Source organism: Sturnira hondurensis, unplaced genomic scaffold, assembly GCF_014824575.4.
Source record: "Sturnira hondurensis isolate 20B ecotype Veracruz unplaced genomic scaffold, ASM1482457v3 Scaffold0007865, whole genome shotgun sequence".
Classification (NCBI taxonomy): domain Eukaryota; kingdom Metazoa; phylum Chordata; class Mammalia; order Chiroptera; family Phyllostomidae; genus Sturnira; species Sturnira hondurensis.
Window position 1 is genome coordinate 12044458 of NW_028080496.1, and position 22434 is coordinate 12066891.

The following is a 22434-nucleotide window of genomic DNA, read 5'->3' on the forward strand; positions in this document are numbered from 1 at the left end:
CTACAGGCTGCCCAGTCAAATTGGAATTTTTATTTTTATTTTAAAGATTTTATTTATTTATTTTTAGAGAGAAGGAAGTGAGAGAAAAGGAGAGGGAGAGAAACATCAGTGTGTGGTTGCCTCTTGCGCGCCCCCAACTGGGGACCTGGCTCACAACCCAGGCGTGTGCCCTGACTGGGAATCGAACCCGCAACCTTTTGGTTCATAGGCCGACACTCAAGCCGCTGAGCCACACCAGCCAGTGCCAAATTTGAATTTTATATGAACAACAAAACGTGTTTTAATATAAGCGCACCTCATGCAAGATTTGGAACATACTTATACTAAAAAAGTTATCCATCGTTCATCTGAAATTCAGATATAACTATGTGTCTCTATTTTACCTGGCAATTCTAATCTTGAAGGATTCAACTCCAAAGCTGGCTCACCTAGAACCAGGGCCTGAGAGGTTGGACAGGATGTTGTTGAGGGAGTGGCCTCCAGGCCACATTGAATGGGAGAAGGGAGTGGGGNCTTTTTTTTTTTTTAAAGATTTTATTTATTTATTTATTTATAGAGGGGAAGGAGAGAGGGAGAGAAACATCAATGTATGGTTGCCTTTTGTGCATCCCCTGCTGGTAGTTAGCCTGCAAGGAACTGGTTTGCAACCCAGGCATGTGCCCTGACTGGGAATCGAACCACGATCGTCTGGTTCGCAGGCCCGCGCTCAATCCACTGAGCCAAAACGTGTTTTAATATAAGCACACCTCATGCAAGATTTGGAACATACTTATACTAAAAAAGTTATCCATCGTTCATCTGAAATTCAGATATAACTATGTGTCTCTATTTTACCTGGCAGTTCTAATCTTGAAGGATTCAACTCCAAAGCTGGCTCACCTAGAACCAGGGCCTGAGAGGTTGGACAGGATGTTGTTGAGGGAGTGGCCTCCAGGCCACACTGAATGGGAGAAGGGAGTGGGGATCCTTGGCGTTAGCCAATGGACTTGACCTTCCCCTCCAGGAGAATAGGAGGTTAAGGCCTTGGGCCCTATGTACTGCTTCTTTGTTCCATGCCAATATGTAGTTGGGCATGTGGGTGCGTTATTGGGAGTGTGCCCAGAGGGATCGCAGTGTGGGCGCCTCCCCTCTCTGGTGGGGCTCATTGGGAAGGTGTCCCTGTTCACATGCCAGGGTGAAAGTCTGCGCTCTTCTTAGCCAGCCTAATGCAGGCTGGGGAGGCTATGGATGGACTTCAGGGGGAATGTTTTCAGCTCCTAACCCATTGTGGGAGGGTTGCAGGTTCACACAGACAAAAGAAACAAAATAAAGCCCTGGCTGGTGTAGATCAGTGGATTGAGCGTGGGCCTGTGAATCAAAGGATCACGGTTCGATTCCCAGTCAGGGCACATGCCTGGGTTGCAGGCCAGTTCCCAGCAGGGGACGCACAAGAGGCAACCATACATTGATATTTCTTTCCCTCTTTCCTTCCCTTCCCCTCTAAAGATAAATAAATAGAATCTTTAAAAAAATAAACAAAACAAAATGCAGATGACACCAAAAAACAAATACCACAATTTCTCTCTCTCCAATGGAGATGGAATGATGGATAGGCCTGCAGAATTGGGCTCAAGCATGACCCACGGATTCACAGACTTGGTATGGATTTACGGACTCTGCACATTCTTTGTACTAGTGGGCTGTTTATCAGTCTCGTGACTAAAACGCCGAGCCCTGGCTGAGGAGTTCAGTTGGCTGGAACATCCTCCTGATACACCAAGGTTGCAGGTTCAGTCCCTGGTCAGGGCACATAGAACAATCAACCAACGAATGCATGGATGGATGAAACAACAAACTGATGTTTCTTTCTCCCCGCCTCCCTCTAAAAGCAATCAATTAAAAAGTTAAATGCTGAGCATGCAGCTCTATTACGTGCATTTGCCATAAAATATCCAGAAAGACAGCCACACCCCTGAAAGAAGACGCAGGCACCTGCCGCGGGGGATTCTGGGAGGCATGGGGCTCAGCCCTCTCTTACCATGGCTTTGTTGGAGTATCCGCCACCCTGGAACTCGATTGTCCCATAGGAATCTGTTGGGTAGCTCTGCGTGTGCTTGCCCACTGACCATTTCTCGGGCTGACTCCCCACCTCTTTGTTTTCCTCCCCATTTTTGCCTGATGTCACACTGGGCAGAGGGGGGATATGCAGGTTGGTGAGCTGGCCACAGCAACACCTGAAAGCAAAGAAGAGTAAAAGCGACGAAGACGTTGAAAATGCCATAGGTTTCAGGTGTACAATTCTGTAACGCATCATCAGAATAAGGTCATGAAACTCTAACAACGTTGCCCTGGAAATAGGTCACTGAGATCAAGTGCCCACCTGGGTGTGAGAGTTCACATCTGGGTGAGAGGCGGATATGGCCAATAGCAGCCTATTTGTATCTTAACAGAGGAACCTACTCGGTTAAGGCCCAAGTAACTCCCTGGCTAACGACTCCCGTGAGGGTGGATCCTGACCATCCTTCTTGGCTCCCTCACCCCAGGCACTAGAAGAATAGTTGCTGGTGCTCTGACCAGGTGGCTCAGAGCATCATCCTATAGACCAAAAAGGTTGTGGGTTCGATTCCCAGTCAGGGTGCATCCCTAGGTTGTAGGTTTGATCCCCAGTTGGGGTGTGTACAGAAGGCAAAATGATCGAAGTTTCTCTCTCCCTTCTTTCTCTAAAATCAAGGAGAATACCTTCGGGTGAGGATTAAAAAAAAACATAAAAAAAGAATAGTTGCTGGTAACTGGTGGACAAGTGTGGGTTTGGATGATGTCTCAATTATGGCTTCCAGGGTACCTGTTGGGGTCTTTAGTGCTGGGAATGACGAAGATACATTCTCGCTTGCAAAAGGTCTTTTCTATCCAAGCTTTCTGTCCCTGGAAGAGAAAGAAGTGGAAATTAGGCTCGTGTCTTCTCGATACATCCTCAGAGTTCATCCTTTCACTTTTGTCAAGTGAATACGTGATTTACAGGAAGTTTACCCAAAGGCATCTGAGTAGACGCCTGCAGGCTGTCCCCACCCACTTGGGCGGCAGCGCAGGTCTGGGTCTGCCTTGTCTCCATGGGCGCCTCCTCGAAGGACGGTAGTGGTGGTGACCCAGTGTCACAGAGACCCTCCCCTGTGAGGTCATGGCAAGGACAGAGGCCACCCCACTTCCCCTCAGACAGTCCTGGCCCCAGTCCCAGCGTGCACAGATGGTCCAAGCCGGGTTCCCATCCTTCTGGAAGACCCTGTGGGCCCCACCCAAACCCAGCCTTTCTGGGGAAACCTCAGAGTCAGTTGGCCACTTGGCTTCCTTTTGCATAACAGGAATGACTATAATTCAAAACCTTCCCCAGGGCCTTCAGAAAGCAACACCATACACTTTTCTCTCCAAATAATTTCATGAGAGAGAAAGAGCAGCCGTCAGCCCAGAGGGGAAAATGCAGAACTGCGAGTCTCTGAAGTCCTTGCCCAGCCCTTCTTCACGGAATGTTCTAGCAATCGGGGCATTTTCTGTCTGGGAAGAAAATGTGCTTACCCTTTTGCATTTCACTCCTCACTTCCCAAAAAAGCTGGGAGAGCATCATCCTTTTTTATTTGGGGGGGGGGGGAACAAAGTTCAAAGTATTTGGACTATATGCATTTGACCAAAGACAAGAACTCTGAATAAATACTGAACTTCTGTGAAAAGGCTACTTTTTCAGAGACATAGAATCTCAATCTCGTAATTCAAGACTGAACACATAAATCAATATATTGTAGATGATGGGGGCTGGGTTTTTCTCACTGTTGAAGACAAGAGATTACAAATGGTGGGAGTCACCCTGACTGGTGTGGCTCAATGGGTTGGGCCCCGTCTGGCAAAGCAAAGGGTTGCTGGTTCAATTCCCAGTCAGGGCATGGGGTCCCTCTCTCCACACCCATATACATGTACACGTGGTGTATATAACATATTGTGTTAGTTATCAATTGCTGAACAAAACAATGTATCCCAAAATTTAATGGCTCCAAACAACCAACATTTATAGTCTCCCAGTCTCCCTGGGCCAGGCAAAGGGTATGGCTTAGTGGGGTGCGTCAGACCGTGGGTCTTTCACACACAAGGATTCAGTCCAGCTACGGATGGGGCTGTGGTCTCCTTCGGGGGAATGAGATTGGGGGCAATCCGTTTCCAAGCCCCCACATGTACGTGAGATCCAGATCTTCTTCAGGTCCCTGACCCAACGCCTCCCTCAATTCCCTGCCACCGGGGCCTTTGACAGCCTGGCAGGCGACTGCCATCAGAGTGACAAACACAAGACCCATGCACTACAGGAGCCACGGGCTCGTTATAACTGAAATTCTGAAGTGACATCTCATCCCTTCTGCCGTATTCTGTTCATTAGAAGGAGCCGCTCAGTCTAGCCCACCCGCAAGGGGAGAGGTGAGCATAGGAGAGGTTCTGATCGCCGAAACACTTGTCAGAAGACACTGGTCTTAGAGGAACACACTGTCAACTGCAAGACACGGCTGCCACTAGCAACACAACCAGGTGGCAAACAAGGCCGCCCCACCCATCAAGGTTCCCCTCTCAGGAAGCCCTGCGGGATCTAGGGTCTCACTCCTCTCTTCTCCTGCCCTAATCCCAACTCTTCAGCTTCAGATTAGCCTGCAAGGAGTGAAGCCTTGGAACCAGAGACACACTACCCCGGGCCCTAATGAACACTGAGACTCGCATGCACAGTCTCTTTGCCTGTCTGCCCCTACCTCCAATTGTGTGACTCTTGGGGTTCCATGCACACCCTGGGCCCTGTGGGTAATAAATGTGTTCCTCAAAGTCCCCTGATGGTTTTGCCAAAGTGCATCTCGTAAACATGATAGGGACCACAGGGCTGCTCCGGGCACAGTGTTCGTCCCCCCGGGTCAGGGGGGGTGTCTGTGGGGGTTGATATGAGTGACACACACCTGGGCCATCACTATGGATAGATTGGGACTGACGAACAATCGCCCAGGCGTGAGTATGGGGACTCTGGGATCGTGGGCGTCCTGTGCGTGCCTTGCACAGACACATATGTCTGCATTCATGTGCATACATACGTCCCCTGGCCCTACCCAGGGACGGGGTGGGCAGCAACGATCCTCCGACAGCAACGATGCCGGTGCCACCCGTGTGTCATTCTCCATGAAGCAAAACCCTGCGAAAATGACCACATCCAGGACGGAGGCAGGGAAAGGGCAAGGAGAGCCAAGAACGTCTTGTTAGGGCAGAGGGTACGGACGTGGTTTGGGGTATTGCTTTCTTTTGACCTGGGGACTTATCAAAAGAACACAGAGCCACTTTGAAGGGGCTCCCACCGGCTTTATCAGGGATCATTTGCGCATGAAAATAAATGATTGCAGTAAAGAATGACAACTCTTCGGCTGAAGTCAGGACCCATGAATCCACTCTGATAGAAACCCACACGACAAAACCCAGGGAGAGCTCTTTCTCCCCTTGGGAACTCAGCCGCGGAATGCAGAAGGAATGAGGAGAAAATCACCGTTGGGCAACTGTCGAGAATCTTTCTTGAATGCTGAAAGGAAAGTCTGAAGAGTAAGAGTACGCTCACCTGATCTCGAGGTCTCTCCCAGAGACACTTAGTAATTCCAAAGGGGAAATCAGCAGCTTTGCAGTGGGGCCTGCTGCTGAGCGCCACCTCAAACAAAGTGAGCATCCCCAGCAAAGGAACAGATATTCACCGCCCAGTAAAATGCATTGAACAAAAATGCCAAAAAATGTATGTCCTAAACCTGATCAGGACACTCAGACAATCCAAATTGAGGGGCATTCTACAAAAGAACTAATCCATACTCTTCAAAAAGGTTAAGGACACGAATTCAAGACAAGACTGGAAATGGTTCTAGAAGATACAGACACGGGACAGCGGAATGGCCATCCATTTCCCGGCCCCACCCTCCGAGCCTGCCTTTTCCTCTCTCAGCCCCTCCCCCTGGTCCTGCTCTAGGCCCCTCCCACTGCCCCTGTCTAGGCTCCTCCCACTGCTTCTTCTTTACATTATGCCCCTCCCACTGCTCCTTTTCTAGGCCCCACTCTCTCTGCCTGCCTTATTAGTCCTTCCTCTCAGACCCACTTTCATTAAGAAACCTGCAAGTGGGCACCTCCCAGGAAACCGTGTGGAAATGAGAAACGCTAGTCCAGCTCCTGAGCAGCTGGGCTCAGGTCCCGCATCCTCAAAAGCGGGGAACGCCACCCGTCCTACAGCATTTAACACGCTGAGGTGGGTGAAGAGCTTGGAAAACAGTGATGTGCCTCTCGTTTTATTAATGGCTATTCCGCCACAGGCAGCTTTTAAATGCCGTCACAGGCTCGCCCCAGTCTCCTTGTCTGGCAACTGAGACACCTTGGGGAGGGGCACTGGCTTCACCTCTTGTCTCCAAACCTGGAGGGGGCTTCACAGAGTGCCCAGCGCCAGCCCCTGCTGGTGGCCCCCCTGGCAAGTGCCCCAGCTGGCGGCTCCAGCCCCCTCCAGGTTCCCCCCACTTCTCTCTGCTTCTCCAAAACCCATTACTTTTTTCTAATGAGAAAGCGAGCGTGTGACTAACACAACTTCCCTGGGGGAGAAAAGCGCTTTGCTTTGGTATTAACGATTGATTTTTTTTTAAGTTTCCTTAAGAGGAATATTGTCAGCTCAGAATTCCAAGTTACTGCTGAGTCTCCACAGATGTTCTAGAATCTTCTGAGGATAAATAAGAGAGAGATAAATAAGAGGCACTCTTATTTATACATCATGCCCTGACAGAGTTCCAGTCTCTGATCAAATGTCCCCTCTTCAGGGTGGCTCTCACCCCATCCCTGCTTCCTGTCCTTCATACACTTCATTCTACTGTCCCCCCATCCCTCCCCTCTCTCCTCCCACAAAAGCCCTGTTCAGTTCTCTGCTGTATCCCCAGGGGTGCCTGGCAGGGTGGAGGGGGGCCCTATAACCACAAAGACTCAATCATGGAATAAACAGCCTAAAGGCAGCATGGCCAGGACTGCTTGGCACTTATCCTGTCCCTTGGCCCTGTACACAGAGCAGAAGGGAGGTCACCCAGTGGGTGGAGGAACCTGGCGGGGGGGCTCCTATGTGGGAGGCTGGTGAGGCAGGAGCACCCCCCTCTGCGGGGACTTTAGGCCTTGTACCTGCAGGGGACTCCATGAACTTGTGAGGGTGGACAAAGTGGAGGCAGGCAGGAAGACTGGCCTGTGGCCTGGGCAGAGATGTTGGAGGTGTGGGCTGGCGCGGTGGAGATAAGGTGGGGGAGCAGATGGGAGGGATTTGGTGGGGGCTGGGGGGCCGGCTGGGGACCTGATGCTCATGACAACGAAGGAAAGGGAGCACCCCAGTAATGACCCCCGGGTTTCTGGCTGGCAGAACTGGACGGCTGGGGCTGCAGTTGGTGGAGGTGGGGCAGCTCAGGACCAGGTGTGGGGAGGAAAGTCAAGCCCTCGGCATCAGCAGTGGACGGGAGGCTGCAGGTGCCTGCGGGAGGTATGGGTACAGCAGAGGCATCTCATCGCAGCTAGTGGCACATGTTTGGGACTCAGTGTGTAAGTAACATCTAAAGTCGTGAGAATCATCCTGGCCTGGTGGCTCAGTTGCTCGGACTGTTGTCCTATGTACTAAGGGCTCGATTCCTGGTCAGGGCACATACTTAGGTTGTGGGTTTGACTGAGGCATGTATGGGAGGCAACCAATGGATGTTTCTCTGTTTCTCTCTCTCTCTCTCTCTCTTTCTCCTACACCTTAAAATCAATAGGATTGCTGATGAGAGACTCTACAGATAGAAAAAGAGAAAGGTGGCCGGGAACTGAGCCCCAAGGAGCAGAGGACAGTGACGTGGAAGAAAGGCCAGAGGGGTGGAGGACAGATGCAGGGTCATGGGCACCTCCATGGCCTGTCTGCCAAGGACCGAGTGTCTGTGAGGGGCCACGCCAGGTGGTGGAGGGAGGTCAGAGGGCACTGTGTTGAAAACCAGGAGCGCTGGGGCTGCCAGATCTTTTTTATTTTTTTAAGAAAGGAAAGAAGCATCTGCTTCAAACAGGACCTGTTAACCTCTGCGCAGGCCGGGCGACGGTCACCCACATGCTCCTTGCCCTGTTATTCCCTGGGCTGTTTTGCTGATTCAGAAGGAAGGGCCCCCAGGACGTGGGGACAGCCAGCATCAAATCCTGGGAGAAGCGTCCTGTGACTGAGAGCCACAAGGAGTCAGGAGAATTTGTTTGGCCTTTTGGAAATTGTCCACATGGATGGGGGTGGCCCTACCACTAGGGGGTGCAGGAGGGAGGGGGTGCTGCAGGGAGTAGGCCTGGGGAAGGCCAGGGCTGGGATGGGGTGACAGGGAAGGGGGAAGGGAAGAAGTGGGTGGGGCCCGGATGATGGGCGTGGCTTTGGGCTGGGCAGTTGCCCTCCTGGGGAAGTGGCTTCCTCACAAACAGCTGGTTCCCTGCTGGGCAAGTCTCTGTTTACTCAGTGGCCTTGTTTCTAGGGCCAAAATTAACAGCAAAGCCCACAGCAAAATGACTGTGGACCAGTTTAGCCAAAAGAAGGCATTTGTCTCGTGTCTATTTCGAGCAGATGCCTCACACCCATCATTCTGCGGTGGCATGAGGCCCACACGGGGACATGGTTTGACTCTTTCCTAAGGAGAACTGCTGCTGTTATTCACGAAGGCGGGGGTGCAGGTGGGAATCCTGGTTTCTGGCTTCTCTGGAACGCCCTGGGGACAGGGAACTCTGGCTGACGTCCAGCACAATGGCAGGTGGCTGTGGGTCCCCACACACCTGGATCTGCCCTTGCCTGTCTGCTGTCCACACCTGTGGGGGCTGGGGCAGCACCTGGCCACTCACATGACATAAAGGACAGGGAGCCCCAGGCTGGGGACAATGGTTCGGCTGCCCTTCACAATTACAAAAAAGATTGTTTTTTTCTACATTTGTAGAAATAAAGTTGCAATGGACTGAGTGTCAGGGTGCCCCCAAATTCATATGTTGAAATCCTAACCCCCAATGTGAGGGTGTTACAGAACAGACCCAAGGCGGGGTACGATATACTATTACCAAACCGACCCCCCACTAGGTTCTCTATGCCCACTGCCAAAGGAAAGACGGCTCTCAATGCCAGAGATTTGTGAAAAGGAAAAGAAATGTTTATTTAAAGCTATACAGACTTAGAGTAGTGACCTAATGTCTTCATTAAAATATTAGTCCTTCCTTCTCCCTCTGCCCTAGTCTGGGTACAGTATCTCAGGAAAAGAAGTAGAAGTCCGTGATTCGAGCTCCGGCACCATCATCTATGTTGCTGCCACGATCTCCAGTTAACCCAGGGCCATGTGGCACCTTCTCACGGCCCCCAGCAAGAGTCCTTTCACCCTTTTTCTTCCAGGCAAAGTCTGTCCTGCTTCCTAAGCCACAGGGCAAAAGGGAGCACCCCAAAGCCACGTGGTCCCCACTCTGCCAAAGCCGAGTGGTTCTTCCCTCACAAGGCTGCCGCATCTGGGTTTAAATCCCCTGGCCAATCTTCCTCTGCAGCCCCATTTCCGACTCCTCCTACCATCGGTTACACCTGTCAGCATTCCCGTATTCTTCAGCTCTACTGGGCTGCCACAATAAATCTGAGCAGGCGTGGCCTCATGGCATGGAGCCAATCTTCTCCAAGCTCTCATGCAGGTGCTGTAATCAGGGGGAGCTACCTCCTAGTTACATCCTGCATGGAAGTCACTTCCATCCCCCTGGCTCAAAGCAAGGCTGCAGCTATTTAACATGTCTATGCAACCAGTTAAAGGTTATAGATATGTTAAATGAACACACTAGAGGTTAGCTGCAAAGCTGCTGCTGTACAAAATAGCCCTGTGTGGTCCTGCTCCATGTGTCTCTGCCCTCAACTCAACCCTGTGGGGAAGGGGAGGGATGAGGACATCCTACATATCTTTCTAATATTTCCTGCACACCTTGAGTCCTGGACCCCATTCCAAATCCCTATTTGGGGCCTCCCTCTTGGCTGCACCCTGTTACAAGGCTGTTAGGAGATGGGAGCTTTGAGAGGTGCTTAGGTCAGGAGGGTGGAGCCCCCACCAATGGGATTACTGCCCTTACCAACGGGACCCCAGAGTCCCCTTGCCCCCTCCACCACATGCTGGCACCAGAAGGAAGTGGCCATCTGTGAACCAGGAAGCTGCTGTCACCAGACACCAAACTTCCCAGCTCCTTGATCTTGGACTTCTGGCCTCCAGAAGAGTGAGAAATAAATTGGTTCAGCCCTGCCTGGTGTGGCTCAGTGGACTGAGTGCGGGCCTGCGAACCAAAGGGTCGCCAGTTTGATTCCCAGTCAGGGCACATGTCCCCAGTGCCAGGGTTGTGGGCCAGGTCCTCAGTAGGGGGTGTGCGAGAGGCAACCACACATCGATGTTTCTCTCCCTCTCTTTCCCTTCACCTCTTTTTAAAAATAAATAAATAAAATCTTTTTTTTTAAGTGTGTTGTTCATGCATCACCCAGTCTACACTATTCTCTTAATGCGGGCCCAAACGGACTGAGAGAAAGGCCTTTCAGAATTCGGTGCATGCATTTCACCAGAATTATCTGGGTCTCGTTGTTAAAATTGCACACTGGCCTACTTGTTCGTGGGCTGATCTTTCTCAATGCAGTCAAATCACCTATGAGACTGTCTTAACTCAAGGTGGTGCTACTACCTCTCAGGGCTGGGGCCTGCCAGGATGACCTCTGACCTCCCCATGAGTGAGGGGCTGCTGACCTTTGGGTAGAATGCAGGGTGGTGATTAGCCCTAAGCAAGGGCTAAGAGTCAATTAGGAAAGGAAAAAAGGCAAGACAAAAAAAGAAGGCGGGCCACTTCAGAGCCATCAGATATCATACTATGTAATTATACAGCCCTGCCGGCCTCCCAAGTAGCAGCAGGGCTGGGGCTGCTGCATCTTCCATATTTGCTCCTTGATTTTTTTTCTTTTTTTTTAACCATTGAGAGCCAACATGTCCAGGGCCCACATATGAAATAGGCCAGTCATAAAAGAACAAATCGCATCTGATGCCACATACCTGAGGTTCACCAAGGAGGGGAAAGAGTTATGTACCATGAAAACTGCAAAAGTGTTCTGTCTGCTGGGGCCACCAGGGTGGGGAAGGCACACCTGCTGGAGGGCAGTGGGGCAGACCCAGGTGGCCTACGGAGCTCAGTGGGGGGTGCAGGTGGCCCTCACTGGCCTGCCAATAGGTCCACCAGGGGGAGGGGCTGGAACCGCCACCAATCCAGCCACAGATTCTCTTATTTAAGGACCAAGGGCAGCCCTGGCTGAGTAGCTCGGTTGGTTAGAACATGGCCCCAATATGCCATGGTTGCTGGCTTGATGCCTGGTCAGGGCACATGCAATAATCAGCCAATGAATGAGTGCATAAGTGGAACAACACATCTCTCTCTCTTGCAATCTCTCTCTCTCTCCAAGCAATTTAAACACACACACAAGTAGCACAGTCCTTCAATTTCGCTTCAAAGGCACCAACATCTAAACCAAACCAGAAGACTAGCTGGTGGCCCGCTTGGTTGAGAGTCAGCCGCCTTTGTCCCACCCTCCCAACTGCTTGTCTTTGGAGGTGGCCGGGCACTTCCGCTCCCACCCATCTGTTGCCTGCAACTTTTTTTTCCACTTACAGGCAACGCATGGAGGTCTGTTGCTGCATATTTTGAGCTAAGTGAAAAACTGGAAACCTCTTATTTGTCTACAATGGGGGTGGAGAGGGTGGGGGGCGGAGGGACTGGTTAAAACAATTACGATGTAGTAAATCACCGGCTCTGCAACTATTTAAAAGACTAAAATAGAACTACAGCTTCTGAAGGATGACTACATCTATTAGTAGTTGAAAAAAATGACATGTAGGGAGATCGTTCTGCATGACCTGGCTTTACAAGAGCAAACCTTGATATGTGCGCCTTTCAAGGCCCTGAAGTGGGGCCAGTCGGAACGCACCTGATCTGGGAGCATAAGGGGAAGACGGAAAACTGCCTTTTGCCCCAACAAAGACTTCAAAAAACCGCATTCGGGCCCTGGCTGCCCTGGCTCAAACGCCATCCCATAACCAAAAGGTTATGCGTTCAATCTCCAGTAGGGGACTCCCACCAGAGGCAGAGGATCAAAGCTACTATCTTGCATCAAAGTTTCTCCCTCTTCCTCTCTCTCTAGAAGGAATGAAAAAATGTCCTCAGGTGAAGGTTTAAAAAACAACAACAACAAAATTCATTTGGCGGGGTTTTGAAAATTTACTATAAAAAAGCACATGGAATATCTCATTACTTAGTTTTTTCATAGAGTCCATGTTGAAATATTTTAAAAATATCAAATTAAACAAGTTATAGAATTGATTTCACTTACCTGCATTTACTATTTTTAAAGATTTTGTTTATTTATTTTTAGAGAGAGGGTAAGGAGGGAGAAAGAAAGAAACATCAATGTGGGGTTCCCTCTTGTGCGCCCCCTATTGGGGACCTGTTTTGCAACCCAGGCATGTGCCCTGACTTGGAATTGAACCAGGGATTATTTGGTTTCCAGGCCGGCACTCAATCCACTGAGCCACACCAGCCAGGGCTCTGCATTTACTTTTCTGAATGCAGCTAGCTCTGGCATGAGAAATGGCATCTGCAGTGCCCGTGGAGAGAGGCCGCCTGCCAGTTCAGCCTTACCTAGGGGCATATCTAGCATAACCAGGCCTTGGAGAACAAGGACACAGGACGTGCTGTCCTTGCTGTGTTTATGGGGAAGGACACACCAGGTGGGGTAGGAGCCAGAAGCAGGGCCGAGGCAGGGAGGAGAGACACGCAGCATCAAGAAGACCGGGGGCTGCGAGGGTGGGGAGCTCAGTGAGCTGCCCTTAGCTTATTTCCGTAGCATTGTAAATGCATTTTTCCCCCAACTGGATATCAATTGAAGACACAGTTTCTGGGAAACAGCGGGATAAATTCCAGCTGGTGCCGCGTGCAGCAGCCTATGCATGTAAGTCGGGGTTCCCTGGACTAAACCGTAACATCACAGGAAGAGAAGGTCCTGGTGTGTGTCCACCGCCCAGATCCCTCCGCACACCAACGCGACTGGCTACGACGGTCTTTTTAGCGACGTGTTGTCACTGAACCCTATTCACGTCCAGGGCATGAAAGGCATTTTGGGGGGGGACTAGGCCCCTTATTCCCCAGGTGAAGCCTTCTACTCTCCCAGGTCCAGAGTTTACACACACACACACACACACACACACACACACACAAATTATAGGACATCTGGAAAACATTTTCAACCAAAGCATAAGAGAATTTTCTAAAAATGTCTAATACCCCCAGAGGGTTATAAATTAATAGAAAGTGTGCATTGTGTTCACTTGGTCCAGAAGAAAGATGACTAGCCACAGAAAATGCCCCTGTGTCTTTCTGTCACTGCTCCATATCCGCTTCGCAAAGCAAAGAAATAAGGCTGCAAGGAGCCAGACCCAACCAGATTCGACACTTGTCCCAGCAATGGACCGATGACACCTTCAACATTGGCTGATGTGTCCAATGTTCTGGGGGCCTAAAACACACTGTGGGGAGTAGTTGATTTATGCTACAAATATTGCTGCAAATGCCATGAATGAAAACTGCTGTCAGCCCCAGCTGAGTAGCTCAGTCGGTTAGAGTATCAGCCTGATACACCAAGGCCGTGAGTTCGATCCCAGGTCAGGGCACATGCAGGAATCAACCAAGGAATGCATTGGTAAGGGGAACAACACTCCAACGTTTCTTTCCCTCCCTCCCTCTTCCTCTCTCTCTAAAATCAACAAATAAAGAAATTAAAACTGCTGTTAGTTTGCAAAATGTTATTTGGTGAACATTCCGGAAGAGAATCCATCCGTAAAATCAAACCGGTATTATTTACGTCTGCCCCCAGGGAGGCTGGTCCCCCTGTCCTAACTCCTTCATAATTCCTTCCTAAGTCTGTTCTCAGAAAGAGCAAATTTGTCTCGTCTTCTCCCCACCGGACCCTCCTTCATTCCTGTCTCTGTTCCTGACCTTTCCATGGTCAACCATGAACAATTCCTATAAATATTTTCTTTCTTTTCCCTCCCACCCCTGCTATTTCTGCTAACTTTTCTGCTTAAGGTTTAAAGAAAAGATATCATTTCTGGTAACAAAAAGAAAATGTGCTGATTATAGAAGAAAGAAGAAGAAGGAGGAGGAAAAGAAGAAGGAGAAGAAGAAGAAGAAATGTCCTCAGAAATTAGCCTAAAATAATAGCAGGTAGCATTTCAAAGTATTCCTGGGCTTTGGTCTAGGACTAGATTGTGTGTGTGAGGTGAAAAACACGGCCTTCTGCACATTGCCGTTACACAGTCTGTGCCATCGTAGGAGTGACACGTTGCCATTTGACCTGTGGCTGGCCCACAATCTACGCACCCAATACTCCGTATTGGACGCTCGGACGGTGCCCTGCATGTCACAGTAGTAACTGCGCTGTGTGAATCTCGGCCTACCTCGGACCCCGAAACGTGGAATTTCTTGACTTTGGCATATATTCCTGAACTGCCTTCTAGAAACCAGTTCCCACTCCCACCAGCAGTGACAGGGAAGCTGGACTTCCCTTCATGAACCCGGTGTGGCATAACCTGCCTTTTTCTTGTTGTTGTTGTTGTTTTAAATCTTCACCTGAGGATATATTTATTGAGTTTAGAGAGAGAGGAAGAGCAAGAGGGGGGGGGCGGACACTGATAGGTTGCCTCCTGTCCATGCCCTGACCAGGGACCAAACCCACAACCCAGGCATGTGTCCCAACTGAGGATGGAACCAGCAAATTTTCTGCACACGGCATGATGCTCCAACCAACTGAGCCACCAGCCAGACTTCCCTAAGTTGTTGTTGTTGTTTTTATCCTCCCCTGTGGACATTTTTTATTGCTTCCAGAGAGTGAGGGAGGGAGAGAGAGAAACATTGACTGCTGGCCTCCATATGCATCTAGGCGGGGGATCGAACCTGCAACCTTTCAGTTACAGGACGATGTTCCAGCCAACTGAGCCACATTGGCTGGGGCCCTGGGGTTCTAATTCGTAGTTAGAAATGATCAGCGGGTAAAGACAGACAGGTATAAACACCTCCCTCCCTAAGGACTTCTGAGTTTTCTAGGCCTCTCAGGCACACACGCCATCCAGGGAGCAAAGGAACGGAGGTCGGGTGCTGAGGGAGGACAGACCGGGGGGCCGAGCCCTGCAGCCGGGGAGTTAGAAGCCCCAAGGGAGCCTCAGCTTCTCAGAGCCCAGCAGTGGCCCAGCTCTTAGCGGGTATCCCCTCAGGGAATCATGCTGGTGTCCTCTTAGCTGTGCATGGGTCCACTGGCCACCCCCGGAGGGCCCTGTCCAGCGGCCTCAGCAGGTGAGGCGCCAGAGGCCCCATCTGTAGAGCCACAACTGAGCTTACCTGCTGTGGTGGCAGAGCAGGGAGGGTGCAGCCTAGCCTCCTCCTTGGCTTGGGCAGGAAGCTGGCCGGGGAGGACACTCTCCTTAAGAGGAGTCCACGTGTATAGCATATGAGAGCCTGTGCCCGACCCTCGTGATCCCAGTGAGGGCATGGCCCCGTGACCTGCCTCCCAGGCCACAAAAGGAAAGCCGGGCCCCATGTGGCATCCCATGAAAGCTGCCTTGGGATCTGAGGGGGAAGGGGGGGCTGGAATTTCGCCTTTGAAGTGATCTGCCCCCTCCTCCTTTCCCCTGCTGGAAATGTCAGCTTGGTTTGCATAATTGAGACAATTGAACATAATCTGCCCTTCAGAAGGCCCTATTCAGGGCTGCTGGCCGGGGAACCCGGGAAGGCCGAACTCTTGACAGTAATCTCCCTGATCCTTTTCCAAGGCGCCTGAGGCTGGGCCAGAGGGCAAGGTGAAGAGATGGAGAACTGAATGCCTCGTGAGTCCCACTTGACTCCTGATTCTCGCCCGGGTGCTTTGAACCCCCACTGCCCCCGCGCCACCAGCAAGCAGCCCGAAGAACCCACAACCACAGCCCCCCAGCCTGCCGCGCTGGGAACCCTGTAGCAATATAGACAGTCATTCCAGCTCTCAGTGACTAGCAGGAGAGAAACCCCGCCGAATTCTGAAATTCTCCTCTGTATGACGCTCTGTGTGGGGGGCGGTCAGGCCTACCACACCAAAACTTGGCAGGTTTGATTCCCGGTCAGGGCAGATACCCAGGTTGCGGGTTTGATCCCCAGTCGGGGTGCGAACGGGAGGCAACCAATCTATGTTTTCCTCTCACATGGATGTCTGTGGCTCCCTCTCCCTCCCTTCCTCTCTCTCTAAAGTCAATGAACACAGACTTCTTCATGTATCAGCTGGCGTTCATTTATAAAGTGAAACTTCACTTTATCAAGTGGTTCCCTTGCCTCATCTCATCTCATCCCAAGGCATTTCTGGGTTTCTGGGTGTCAGTATGGATCCGTGGGCTGACGCACACATGATGCCTTTCCATCCAGAGCCGTGATTTTCCTCACTGTCGCGCAAAGTGTCCTGATTGGCATCCTCCTGGCACGCCACCGGGCGTCTCAGCACTGCCTTGCTGTCTGCAACGGAAGGGTGTTTTGAGTTTGTCTGGTACATTTCTTGCCCTAGACCTGGCTATTTCTCAGCGGTTTCTCCAAGGAGCCTGGGTTCCTGTTGGTGGGCAACAGTCTTTAGAAACCAGTACCTGGCCCTGGCAGGTGTGGCTCAGCGGATTGAGCGCAGGCCTGCGAACCAAAGGGTCGCTGGTTCGATTCCCCGTCAAGGCACATCCTGGGTTGCAGGCCAGGTCCCCGGTGGGGAGCACGTGAGAAGGAACCACACATGGATGTTCCTCTCCCTCTCTTTCTCTCTCCTCTCCCTTCTCTGCAAATAAATAAATAAAATCTTTTTTTAAAAGATTTTATTTATTTATCTTTAGAGGGGAAAGGAGACGGGGAGAGAAACATCGATGTATGGTTGCCTTTGGTGTGTCCCCTGCTGGGAGTTGGCCTGCAGGGAACCGGCCTGCAACCCAGGCATGTGCCCTGACTGGGAACCGAACCGCGATCCTCTGGTTCGCAGGCCCGTGCTCAATCCACTGAGCTACACCAGCCAGGGCATAAATAAAATCTTTAAAGAAAAAGGAAACCAGTATCTGTTTCTGAATGGAATTGTTTTCAGGCCTTTGCAGGGGGCAAAACTATGAGGTTATGTGTGTGTGCACATATACGATAACACAGTAATCATATATAATATAATCACAACATATAACATATACAAGACAATTCATCAGAGCTTACACGGATCCTTCCAATTCAAATTTAGAAACTCAGCCAATTGCATACATTTGACAACAAAGTAGTGTTGACTTAGGAATGACGGAATTGGCAGGAGCTCTGAAATAAAGAGGTGGAAGATGTAGATTAACAGCAGTTTCTTGGTGCCCTGGTCGGGTGGCCTGTCTGGTTGGAGCATTGTTCTGTGCAGCAAAATAGGTTGTGGCTTCAGGGTGCAAAAAGGAGGCAACCAACTGACGTTTCTCTTTCTCTCTCTCTTTCCCCCTCCCTTCCTTACCCCTTCTCTCTATATAAAATCAATTAACATATCCTGGGGTAAGGATTTAAATATATATATATATATATATATATATATATATATATATATAGTAAATTAAACTCATATTTCATTGAACAATGCCTTCCCAAATGAAGAAGACCAGAGAAGGATTTAAAATCTTTGCTCTAGCTGTCAAAGATAACCATAAAAATGAGAAAATGGAAAAGTAGAGGAGGCAGACCCCTACGGGCCTATCAGTGCCTTTACTCACCACGAACTCGGCCTCTACTTCTCCATAACTCCCTCCCTTAGTGACAGAAAAACAAAGTAGGTTTTCTCACCAGGGGCTAAGCCATATGGAACGCAGGCATGGGAAATTCTCTCCTCTGTCCGAAAGCTAAAGGGTGTGCCTGGTGACCCCCCGGGGACCAAGGTGGCTAAACATGCCAGTCGCTCTCCCACCGTTCCCAGCCTGGTCAATAATCTCCTATTGGCCGCAGTCTTTTGTGAAAGAAAAGGGGTTCTGTAATAAACCTGACAAGCCCAGGGAGGGAAGGTAACCCCACAGGGTGATCTGATAAAAAAATTCTTAACTGGGCGGTAACGCCTGGTGAGTGGTCACGCCCCAGGCACAGAGCTTCTACAGCGAAAGGTTTCTCCTGGCCTTAAGCAAGCCCTTATCTGCTGACTCCCTGCACAAAGGCCAACACACCTCTGTTAAAGCTCCCTCAAGGGAGTGCGTGGCCTTGATCTTGTAAACTATGAGCGTAGAGATTCCCCCCACCCCACCCTTGTTCCCTCCTTCACATCTCTTCCCTAGTTCTCCCCTTAATTTCGAATGCATACCAGTAAGCAAAACACGGCCATTCTTTGTAGCATCTGAAATCTTGCTTCCTGGCATGTCACCAGCTCGGCGCCAGTAAACCCTCGTGAAAATTCTCTGCAGGTTTAGATGTTTTTACATTAACGCTTTTCACACTGCCCTGTTCCAGCGCACAGGGCCCCAGGCTGGCCAGAGCGGGAGCTATTAACGTGGTTCATCGCCGGTCACTGTGGAGGGTTTGGGCTCCTCAGGACCTCATGTTGCAATGTTGGCAGATGACTCGAGCTAGGATAACAAGCACATGGGAGAAAAAAAAATCCTGCCAAACACGGAGTGCTTTTCAGTTTCCAGAATAATCTCTACAACGAAAATAGAGCCAGTGACTCTGCGATGGAAACGATCGGTTGTGTCAAGGCGTTGTAGGAGTCCTACCCCAGTATGAAGGTCAAGAACTTGCTGCCTTGGCTGGGTAGTTCAGTTGGTCAACGCATCATCTTCATGTGCCAAGGTTGCAAGGTTGCGGGTTCGATCCCCAGTCAGGGCACATGCAAGAATCAACCAACGAATGCTTCAATAAGTAAAACAACAAATCAATGTTCTGGCTTTCTCTCTCAAAATCTCTATTTAAAAAAAAAAGAAAAGAAAAAAGAACTGGTGTGGCAAATCTATCCAAAGGAGGACAGTAGCCTGGTCTGCTGAAGCTTCTGGAAGTTCCAAGGCGAGAGCATTATGGGAGCTGGTTTTCCTTCTCACCAAATTCCTGACATCTTGTTAATTCGCACGTAAGAAGCCTCAGTGAGTGAGTCACTGTGCTGGAATCTATAAAACTCTGAACGTGACATTCTGCCCTCTGGTGGGACCTAGCAGGGGACTTCCAAATTCCAAACCCTGTGCTAATGCATCTGAAATCTTAACTCTGGATCAATGGCCAGTCTCCCAAAATGTGGGTCCAATTACAAGAAAGTCAACTTGACCTTTTCTCCCTTTAAGCTGTCTGTGTTCTTGAGCCCTGGCTCGTGTGGCTCAGTGGGTTGGAGCAGTATGGTTGGTACAACTGAAAGATGGTGGGTTTGCTTCCCGGTCAGTGCGTGTGCCTGGGTTGCAGGGTCAGTCCCCAGTTGGGGGCGTGCTGCCTTTGACCAAGGTCACCTCTGCACTGTGGACTGAGATGGAGCGCTGGCTGGGGCGTCGGGGAGGGAATCCTGTCTAGAGTCTCTGCCCACAGGATAAGCCAGACTACAAGGGGCTAGAGAGCCTATCGCAAGAACTAGTAAGTAGTACGATTGTCACATCCTGTGCTTTTACTTTTCAGCTCTGTCCAAGTAAAAGGTTCTGGGCACTGTGGCTCCTCTTACTGCTTACTGTTATCTGGCACAGGCCGTCCTCTGGGCCTGCTCTGTCCACAGCCCACCTGGTGAGCCCGGAGTCCTGCGGGCTCAGCTCTCTGCTGCCCCCACCTGGCCGCTCCGGAACCAACCTGCCCTCCAGCGGCCTTTCGCTCTGCCTCATTTGCCAACTTCCTAAAAATACAGGACAAAGCTATTCGACTGTTTTGGACCGCCACAAATGGCGATTTTTGAATGGTTCAACCTAACAGGTTAGCAGTGTCTTTTATTAGGAGTATAGGGCAAAAAAAAAGTAAAAGACATTGTGTGTAAAGGAGAGGAGCAACTGAGCCGACAGAGAGAAGTGGCAGAAAACTCAGGGCGTCTGACTAGTGTTGTCTGGAGGGGGAGGGGGAGAGGGTGGGCCCAGGGGGGTGAGAGTGTGTGTGTGTGGCAGGGATAGGACACTTGGGGACACCAGTGACTTTCACACCCCAACCCCAGGCTTGGCCCATCTCCCTCCTGTCCCCCTGCCTGGGCTCCCCAGCAGTTCAGTCCATCTCTTTATTACTTGCCCTACACTCTGAAACGATGGCTTGTCCCCAAAATGTAAATCTCTGAAATGCCTCTCCACTCCCAGCATAACCCAAAGGGATGCTCTTGGCAGGCTTAGCGCTTGGGCCTGCTCTCCCGGGTTCAAGGGTTTATCCACAGGCATTAATCACATGAAAGCAGATATTAAGGGGCATTAGCCCAGCCAGCTGCCGCCCCACGTCCCGGCCATCGTGCGGATTACCCTACACAGAGCCCTCACCCCCTTCCCGGGATTGCGCCTCGTGGTGCGGCCAGGGTGCAGGTGGCTGGGCGCAGCCCTAGCAGGAGACTTCTCGGCTCAGCCTCGCTGACCTGCTCTTCTGTGTCATCTGGCACCTGCCCAGTCCATCCATTTCCTTTACATGCTACTCAGAGCGCCCTAATCCTGCCTTAGAGTGGTCGGTGGTTACTCAGCAAAATGAACACCCCCCAAACCTCTAGCCATGCCCCTTTGCTAGTAGCCATGATCCCCGGTAATTGCAAAGCACGTTTACTTCTGAGGGCCTGGGCTGTGGAGGCTACAGCACCCCTCCTGGCACCCCTCCTGGCTGCAGATGTCCCAGTTTTTCCCAGGGGCCAGCGACCCGAGAGCAGGTGCACCGTGTTGGTCTTGTTATTGATCCTACTCAGGTAGTCTCTAACCACCGCGGGGGGGAGGGGGGCGGGGCGCGGGGAGACCATGCGAATCAGGCCAAAATACAGAAGATGAACAAAGACCACACCAGCGAGTGCCCTGCGCAGGCCAAGCCTGTCCCAGGCCTCGTCTCAGAGGCGGGCCAAACCCAGGTCCCTGGGGCTGGCGGTCTAGGGGCGCCGAGGATGAATAGACAGGGAGATTCATCATATAAAGTGGTGATCTCCCCAGTGAGGGAAATAAAGAGGAAAGGGCCAGTGGGAGGGGCTTATTTCAGATGGGCGTGGCCAGAGTGAGGGAGGGGAGAGCCACGTGGCTGTCTGGGAAGAGCGAAGTCTGGGGACCCCATGGCTCCGTGCTGAGCAGCCCCTCCTGGGCAGAGCAGGCCCACCCGAATTCAGCAGGTCCGTCCTTTCAGAATCTCAGTGTCCTCACATGAAGGACTTGTCCTGGTTCTGAGAATCTTACACGGTGTAGGCCCCAAACACAGAGAAAGATTGGGATCTCATCTTTGGAAGCAAACAGCAACAAAACCCTAGGTAGGCGTACACGTTCTATATACACGAGCGGAGTGCAGGACACGTGGCCCCATGTCAGCCCTCTCTCTGCAGCTCAGCTGAATGACTGACCCCACGTGGCTGCCCGGCCAGGTACGTGGTGGCCGCAGCGCTGCCTGGCGTGCCGTGGGGGCTCTGTGCTTGTCTGGGGGACAGAGGCATGCCCTCTCTCCTCAGGGCCGGTTCCTGCTCCGGCTCCTGCGCAACCTCCTACACCAGTGGGAGGAGCGGAGATGCCCAACTGAGCCCCTGAGGCTCACTCGGGGGGCGGGTGTCCAGAGGCCCCGAGTGACCTGGCCCTCACCCCCGAATCCGAGCAGCGGTCACGGCAGAAGGGCGAGGCCTATCCAGACTCCCCGTGCTCAGAGGTTCATAAAGCTCAGCATTGGGAACAGCAAGCGTAGGCTTCAAATCAACCCACATTTTTCAAAGATCCTGTCTGGGGTTGGGGGGGGGAGGGGCCGTCAGGGCGCCTTCCCCACAATTTGCTCTGAGTCTTAGGAGCCGCCTGACCCTCCACAGGTGCTCCGAGGGGGTTCGGATCCTTGCCGAGGGTCTTGCAAAGCCCACATGGTGCTCCCCCAAACATGTGAGGGAGAACGAAGAGTGAGCCAAGGGTCTAGCGGGGCAGAGAGCTAAGGGGACGGAATCATCAAACGCCATAGGCCAGAACTTCCGCGGGTGGGTGTGCAGTGTGGTCAGAGGATCTGACCCTTTTGCGCCCCAGAATGCAGTGGGTGTGGTCTGCGAAGGTGGCAGCAGGCAGGCGATGACAAATGCTGCTCACAACAGCAGGAGAGGGGGGCCATCTCCAGAGAGGGGCCCGAAGGCACCGCTCCGAAGGAACAACACCCCACCGACCAGTCTGCAGAGGGTGGGCCGGCACTCCCACATGGTGGAGCTGCAGACCGGAGTCCCTCTGT

At 51.4% G+C, this 22434-nt stretch overlaps 1 protein-coding gene and 1 long non-coding RNA gene across 6 annotated transcripts in view; one reads left to right on the forward strand and one right to left on the reverse strand.

Moving 5' to 3' along the window:
* Positions 1–22434, reverse strand: part of TRPM1 (transient receptor potential cation channel subfamily M member 1) — a 69395-nt gene that overhangs the window by 46691 nt on the left and 270 nt on the right. For 3 of the 5 annotated variants that reach the window (XM_037053789.1, XM_037053787.1, XM_037053786.1), the window contains exons 1-3: positions 5597–5868; positions 2822–2901; positions 2018–2213 (exon numbers count right to left, since the gene is read on the reverse strand). In XM_037053789.1, coding sequence (XP_036909684.1) covers positions 2018–2213; positions 2822–2901; positions 5597–5701 — 381 coding nt within the window. In that variant the 5' untranslated portion in view covers positions 5702–5868. Of the gene's footprint in view, positions 1–2017; positions 2214–2821; positions 2902–5596; positions 5870–22434 lie in introns of those variants that run through there. The other 2 variants (XM_037053790.1, XM_037053788.1) reach the window with 2 other exon arrangements.
* LOC118992047 (uncharacterized) lies at positions 1726–13785 on the forward strand. Its single transcript, XR_005067530.1, has 3 exons — positions 1726–1760; positions 2590–2608; positions 13734–13785. It is a non-coding gene; the product is annotated as an uncharacterized LOC118992047 (long non-coding RNA).